The 8,102-nt window shown below is 41.5% G+C and overlaps 1 protein-coding gene across 1 annotated transcript in view; it reads right to left on the minus strand.

The window, feature by feature from the left end:
• Nucleotides 1-5,977: 5,977 nt before the first annotated feature.
• The window catches only part of hscb (HscB mitochondrial iron-sulfur cluster cochaperone), a 20,636-nt gene continuing 18,511 nt past the window's right edge, over nt 5,978-8,102 (minus strand). Inside the window, exon 5 of the mRNA XM_020598257.1 lies at nt 5,978-6,072. Coding sequence (XP_020453913.1) covers nt 5,993-6,072 — 80 coding nt within the window. The 3' untranslated portion in view covers nt 5,978-5,992. The remainder of the gene's footprint in view (nt 6,073-8,102) is intronic.

An 8,102-nucleotide genomic window follows, 5' to 3' on the forward strand; every position in this document is an offset into this window, starting at 1 on the left:
AACACAAACTTTTACCAGACTTGCAAATAACAACCTGACTGTTAATGACTCTTAACTTCCTGCCAGGAATCATCTGTGTTAATAAACCTTTCCCAGAATATGATACTATGCATGATACCAGCAACAACAACTGGCATTCATCTGAACACCTTTATCCCTACATTTGCCAAAGAACACAGAGTCATAACAAGAGTTTCCGAGATACATTTCAGTTTTCACACACACTAAGTTTCTGTGTTCTTCTGTGAACAAATGTTAAATGTTATGTTGGGAGAAAACATATAGAAAACATGTCTATCGTCCACATATTTTGGTCTCTTCAGTGTTCCTGCTGTGGCTTTTACATGTATGCTAGAGATCCCCGGCCCCATGCAGAGGATAGGTGGGAGCGAACAACGTTTGCTGTCAAGGCTGTAACACATGTCATGGTGTCAGTAAGGGATGTCAACAGCAAAGCCCAGCTCAGGCTACACTGATGAATGTCACAGGAGTTGTAAAATCTTGTCAAGGGTTTCCTCACTCTCTGCATGCACTGTTTCTTTGCACACCACTATACACTATAAAGAGTCATTTTTAACTCCCTTGCAGGAGCTTTTTTAAATGGAAATAAGACTCATTTTGAGGATTTATGTGAATATTCTTTTGGCCCTGGAAAGTTCTTGTGGGGTTTTGGAAAAAGTTTCTTCCAAAGCTTCAAAACTAGAGTGTTCTAAACTCTAATCTGCATTGTCACATCGCTGTACAGCCTGGAGCTGCTCCATTAACTATGATAACAGAGAGGAACAAACTCTTTTCTTTTGTTTCTGTCTATGGCAGACAGCACTCATTGTTCACTAATACAGGCTGAACCCTCCTAGGGCTACAAGATGGCATATTTCAAATCTGAATGCAGTGGCTCTTCTTTCTGTGTTTCCACCACCTCCCAGGCTTTAACATTTTCACTGTGGAATTTTGTCATTCTAAGCACAAAGCTGCAATTTCCAGCCGAAAAAGAAATCGGGTTAGTACTTAATTTTTTTGCACGATTTTTTTTTAACAAACATGATATAAAAGTAAGCTTCCCAGCCCAGAGTCCCACTCTGAACTTCTACATTAAAATCTTGTATCATCACTGTTTTCTGTCCCAGTGGCTCCTTTGAAAGAATGGCTCAACAATACAACCTTTTCCTCAATTCTCTCCTAATTTCTTTTGTCTGCTGTCAGTTCACAGGCAAGAGCCATTCATCAGAACTGTCAATTAATCTTCAGTTTTCAAAATTTCTGATTTAATATGAAGAGCAGGAAAATATGGTGCAATCTTGTATAAAAGCATCCATTTTAAACAATCATATATTTGATTTGCACTTTGAGTTTTTAGTGTGGCTCATGCCAAATTCAGTAACACGGAGGAGGCGGGACTATGACCTATATTGCAACCAGCCACCAGGGGCAATCGAGTCACAGTGGCTCCTTTTTACATTCTGATTTATACATACTGTACATTCTGATATAAATGTCATACTTTTGCCACTGGAAATTACAAAAACATTTATACGAAAACGTTATAAAATGGCAATGCTGCGCCGATGTGTGGAAATGCATGATTTAAGTGACGATAACAATAGATCAGCATAATATGAATCATGTCTTTCACCTCTGTCTCTTCAAATAGAGCAATGTTCCACCTGTTTGGATTTTGCTTTTCCTCTTTCTAACTCTGCCTTTTTTTCTCCATCCAAATAGTGCCATCCCTCTGTCACTTAAATCTTTCTCTTTCCTTCTGCCCAAGCCTTTATCTCCATCTATCTAGTTCTCTTCCTTCCCTTGTCTTCTTCTGTCTCCCCTTTTTCTTTACCTCTCCCTCTCCAAACTGTCTCTCCCTCTTGCAGTCTTAAGCAACAATTCTGGCTCCCGTCTTATTTCCAGCCTTCATGTAGTGAGGCTAACCATGATCACAAAAATAAATAAATAAATAAAATGAAGTAAAATAAAAAACTGTGAGGACTTACACCTCCATGGCTGGTTGCCATTCTCTCTGCCTCTCTCCTTTCTCAAAGCTCCTACAGGGTCATGTACAGTCTTATGCAAAAGTTTAGGCACCCCTTGATAAATAACAGATTTTGGTGATTTTTTATTTGAACAGATGTTAACACAGTTTCTCTTGGAAATGGAAAAAATGCACAATATTTTCTGCAAACAGTGATGCATAGTTACTTCTTATGCCATAAATTGAACAAAAATAAAAAATAAAAACATTATTATGGCATGGTGCAAAAGTTTGGGCACCCTAAGAGTTCCAGAGTCTCAAAGTCTCTCACAAGGTATCAGACCTTAATCAGCTCGTTAGATCTGATGCACAGCAACAGCTGTCATTGGTAAATGCCAATTTCAAAGCTGTACAAATACTTTGACTCTTCAAACCTTGTGCACACACTTGTGTTGCAGAAGGGAGGAAAAAAGATAGAAAAAGGTCTGATTTTACTTCACCTTCAATTAGCAGATAAGAACCTTCAACACCTCATCTTTTCAGGAATTTGAGCAGTTGAGTCATCAATCACTTATTTGTTTATATCTGTGTCCAACATGTGAAGATTTGTACAGACAGGTTGAGCTCAAGTTTCTGAGTGACCTGGGGACAGATTCCAAATAAATATTTTATGTTACCCTTAAGAGTTCTTCAAAACAGCACTAAAACTTTATTAGAAAGTGATTTCTTTTATTTACAGCACTGCTGAGAGCAGTCTCACAATCTGTTGAAATCCAAAGCTAAGAGAGAGGGCAGGGTTGACCTTGTTGCTATGAATCACATCAGTGTTTCCTGAACAGTCTTATAATATGCAAAATGCCTAGAGAACTTTCTGATAGGGAGGCAGTTCTGTAATTCATCATACAAACACAACAGCAGAGTCCAGCAGGCCAATCAGGGACAGATTTTTGGTTTGGGAAGAAGTAATCAAACTCTGCCAGACTAAATCTCATATCTAGAAGGTGTTTCAGATGTTGTTTGACACTTTGGTTCAAACATACTGATGCCATTAAGCATTGCGATGGGTTGTAGTAAATACTCGTAGAGATATGTTGACATGTTAATATGTGATAATTAGCCCAAAACATCACGGGAGAAGCCAGGACTGGGATGGTTTGTGCTTTCTAATCTCAATAATTCAAAAGGGGTTTTTTGCCTGCTCCTCGCTTTTCATAGATTAAAGAACTAGATGTGGTGCACGACAATTACTCCCACACCAAAAACCTGAGCGTTTTAATATTACAACTGACTTACTTTTAGATTTACTTCTAAATGGGCCAATTAGAAACTACTGTAGGTTTTGATGAATTTCACCTTAATAAAATATGATTAAATCCTAGTAAGACTAAAAGCTAACACAAACTTTCTTGGCTTTGACAGTGGGTCCTGAGCTGAAAATCTTAAGAGCAGGAAAAAGGATTCTTATGGAGCTTTAGAGTTTTCTCTAAGCACATCACTACAGGAAGCAGAAACGAGAGGAAAGCACTCTAAACTCTGACATTTGAAACATTTGGGTTACTTGGTTTTCATTTTCATACACAAAGGCAATTCAAAATGCTTAACACAATGCACACAGACAGATAGAACATCCATCCATCGATCCATTATCTATACCTGAACAGGGTCATGAAGGGTGGTGGAACCTATCCCAGCTCACACTGGGCGAGAGGTGGGGTCCACCCTGTACAGGTTGCCAGTTTATCACAGAGTTGACACGTAGACAGACAACCACACACACTCACGCTCACTCCTATGGACAGTTTAGAGTCACCAATCAACCTAAGCTGCATGTCCGGAGTACCCGGACAGAACCCACGCAGACACAGGGAGAACATGCAAATTTTGCAGAGACAGGCCCCGGAAAAGGGTGGCTTGTTCCCTTCAGGTTGGTGGAGAGTTCCTGCCTCAAGTGGAGGAGTTCAAGTATCTTGGGGTCTTGTTCACGAGTGAGGGAAGGATGGAACGGGAGATTGACAGGCGGATCGGTGCAGCTTCTGCAGTAATGCGGTCGATGTACCGGTCCGTCGTGGTGAAGAAGAAACTGAGCTGTAAGGCGAAGCTCTCGATTTACTGGTCAATCTACGTTCCGACTCTCACCTATGGTCATGAACTTTGGGTCATGACCGAAAGGGCAAGATCCCGGATACAGGCGGCCGAAATGAGCTTTCTCCGCAGGGCGGCCGGGCGCACCCTTAGAGATAGGGTGAGGAGCTCGGTCACCCGGGAGGAGCTCAGAGTAGAACCGCTGCTCCTCCACATCGAGAGGAGCCAGCTGAGGTGGCTCGGGCATCTGTTTCGGATGCCTCCTGGGCGCCTTCCTAGGAAGGTGTTCCAGGCATGTCCCACCGGGAGGAGGCCCCGGGGAAGACCCAGGACACGCTGGAGGGACTATGTCTCTCGGCTGGCCTGGGAACGCCTCAGAAAATTAAAAGCCACAGTTATATGACTGCACAAAGTGTAGTTTTAGGACAGCTCTGGCAGACTGTGGATTCTCAGTGCTCTCATTATACTTCGTGCCCTTTTACTTCAGTCTCTCCAAGACTAACCTTGGAGTACTTTACGCCAGAGGCGGACAGAAAATTTGAAACATCAGTGTCTATACATTCAACTAAACAGCACAATCGGTTACTGGGTAATGGAAGAAAAAAGCAGACAAAGTGAAAAATTGGATTGAGTTACAATAAAATAATTAAAAGCTGTGGAAAAAGAACAATCTTAAGTTGAGTTTTAAAAGTGGCTACAGTGGCTTTCACTCTTAATTTCACCTGATGTGTGCCCTGCAGGTGTGTTGTGGAGGTCACATTTCTGTCATTGCTACAGCCCTGTTTCTGTAGCCTTTTCGCTATGGGTGAAAGCCATGTTCATAGACTCGTTTACGACCCACACATCACTCCTCGGTGTTGTGTTTAGAAAGTATCTACCACAGCATGCACTCTGAAAAGCCATGGCAGGCCGTGATGATCAATACATGTGTTTACCATAGGTGCTAAATGAATTTAATATAGAGAGGAAGTTTCTTTAAAGAGTCATTATGTTATGAATAATTCTTTCCATGCAAAATCTCCTTCACACAGAAAAAACATGAAGGGAGAGACCAAAATGAATCATTACCATGGTGGACCATGGGAGCCTGTTGGATGATATATTGACAGATATCCATTTCATACCAGACATCAATATAGCATTTGAGAATCATGGCTGTTGGGTATTGGTGAATTATACAGTTTGGCTATCAGTGCTGAGACACAAGGCAAGCAAATGTGTCTGACTTGACAGCACTGGGTACTGAAACACATGGCCAATACCTTTTCCTGTGTTTGTATCAGAACATAATTATAACACCCACACAGAGACAATATTGCAACCCGGCTTTCTTTTCTACCCAAACATTGTGAGACTCAGCATAATAAATAAAAACAAAACTGGGAGGAAAAAAGAAGAGACATAGAGAAGCCAAACCATATTTGTACTGGAAATGATGAATAATTGAATCTGGGAGGCAAACACACAGATGCAGACACAGACGTGCTTGCATGCACACACATTCATATGCGCATATGCTCCACAGACAACACATACACACACAAGGGGAAGAGTCCACTGTGTCTCCAGTGCCATCTAGAGCTGGTTTGCAGACATGTGTATAAGAAATGCTAATATTAGGATTAGAATTTCAAGAGGTTTGTTGTCATTGTGGCTCAAAGCAAAAAAAAAAATTCTGGGAATTAACATGCTTTTCGTGCACTGCTGAAGGACATGCAACTGCCATTAAGCGACATCACTTACATGATGAGCGATTGTTAGTGAAGCTGCAGGCCTTTGTGAATCTGAAAAGAACAAGTGAGGTACAGAAATATAAATAATTGAATATCTCCTTTGTTTTGGCTAAAGGTTGTTAAAGGAGAAATGAAATGTTTTAGTTGCACCCTGGCACAGTCAGTGTTCAAGCTTTTTGCTCACCCTCAGCTGTGACCATGCTGCACCAGCCTAGTGTCTGCCAGCTGTATGGTCTCCCATATGTTCTCCACAATAATCAGGCGATATGTCATCCTTCCGGCTGGCTGCTCCTGACAAAGCAAGCCATGCATGAAGATTTATCAGCTTGTCGACACCAACAGACTGATTATCCACATGTGCAGTGGTGTTGTTGCATGGATTGACTTTTTTTTTTTTTGTTGCAATTTTTTAAGATGGTACCAGCTTCCATTAGTAGACACTGGCTGTACTTCAATACTTTTGAGAACGAAATACTGTTCTACATTTATTTAACAGTTAGAGTTACTAGTTGCCTAAAATTTGAACTATAAAACTAGAACATTTTGAATGCAGCTCTTTGACTTGTGATTGTACATTGTGGTAGCCAGTGTACCGCTGCTGTTTGGGCTGTTATTTCTGTCAGTAGTCAATAAACCCATGTAGGGAGCACAAACAAACACATAAATTCCAGGAACTTTCAAAGGCACACATCATATCTGACAACCTTTTTTCCCTTTGGGCGCTGGCACAGGAACACGCAACATAAGCAGCTGTTGTTCTTTCCACCACTATGAACGTTAATGTCGTGTTTCCCATTGGCAGCACATCAGATGCCATTGGCAGGCCCTGTGCTCTGAACATGGCACCACTCCAGAGGCTTTTCATCCCTTGCCATTTAGTGTCTATCTGAGGATGGGACTACACTGAGGAACAGTACAAAAAGTTACAGTAAGACAATTTTAGCTTGTTTACAAAATCACTGACGATGTTCTTCTTTCGCGGCTCCTCTCTCTTCTGATCATTTTTTCACAGTAGAGTTGCAACTGCAAAAAAAGAGATAATTCTGAGAAGCAAAGAGGTGGATGGCAAACTTTTAATTGGCTACAGAGAGCACAGCTGTGTTTTGTTGTCTTCCCCCCAAATTCCATTTGTCAGAAGTGCCGAGCACTGTAATAGGGAGGCAACACCTGAAACTAATACTTACTGTCAACACTGGTGGCAGGATTTACACAATTGCGGTCACCTTCCAGAGCCATCTAGTCGATTTCCTGTGCGCGCTAACTATCCAGTACTAAAGCAGTTACTCAAATTGTAAACTATGGTATTTGAAATGTATTTGAACTTATTTAAAAATGACACCAACTGCTGAATATCTGAAAAAAGGCTCTGTATGACCCAAAATATTGTCACAGAGAGCCTTCTAGTGTAACATTTACTTAGATATGTTTTAATCATTCTCCTTGACTCCAGAGAGGGGAGGCGATGTTGGGAATCAGACCGTGTTTCCAATCAGCGACAGCGTTGCCTTATTTCACTAATCATTATTCAAATTAGATTGATTTGCTTCTTCATCCTCACACCTAGTTTGAGTGTAAAAACAGTTTACAGCAGAGCCGACTGCCTCCCAGGGGGATTTGTATCACAACGCCCCCCCAATCCCAGCCCCTCAGGCTGTATAGCAGTTGAATGGTCCCCAAGTTCCTAACAATAAGCTCATGAATACTGAAGTAGTATTTTATTTTTCTCTGCCTGGCTCAATTCTATTCACTGTCATAAAAGAAATGAAATCCACTTGAAAAGGAGGCCTTTTGGATCATTTGCATGCAAGCTCAGTCCAGTAATGGAATGAAATATGACACACCAATTTAATTACTGCTTCAGAATTGTCTCGCCTCACAGTATAAATATTGATTCAGGTTTCTCTCTCCTTGGATTCCCTTCCACTTCTTCTTCTGTTGCTTCCGTCTTTCTCATATAGTATTCCATTCATCGCTTTTTCTAAAACACTCCCTCCCTTTCTCTCTGTGACACAAACACACACAGAGAGCTGCTGCCTCCTCCTCAGCTTTCCCTCTTAGTCCATCCACCTCTCATCTTCCACTCCCCACATTGTCCATTCCTTATTCTGCTAGCATCAGATGATGCATGTCATATTGTAGGGACAAAGACTGGCAAAACAGCAATGAATATGAGATTCTGCCCTGGGTGCTTTTCTGCTCCAGCGTGATGATAGCAGCGCTCTGTATGCATGCCTGCACTCTCACTGTTAACAGCCCCTGAAATTACACACAATTTTCATAGCAATGGGCTTTATAGAAGGCAAATGGGTCCCTGAGGGGGC

Source organism: Monopterus albus, unplaced genomic scaffold (genome assembly GCF_001952655.1).
Source record: "Monopterus albus unplaced genomic scaffold, M_albus_1.0 scaffold37.1, whole genome shotgun sequence".
In the NCBI taxonomy this organism is placed as follows: domain Eukaryota; kingdom Metazoa; phylum Chordata; class Actinopteri; order Synbranchiformes; family Synbranchidae; genus Monopterus; species Monopterus albus.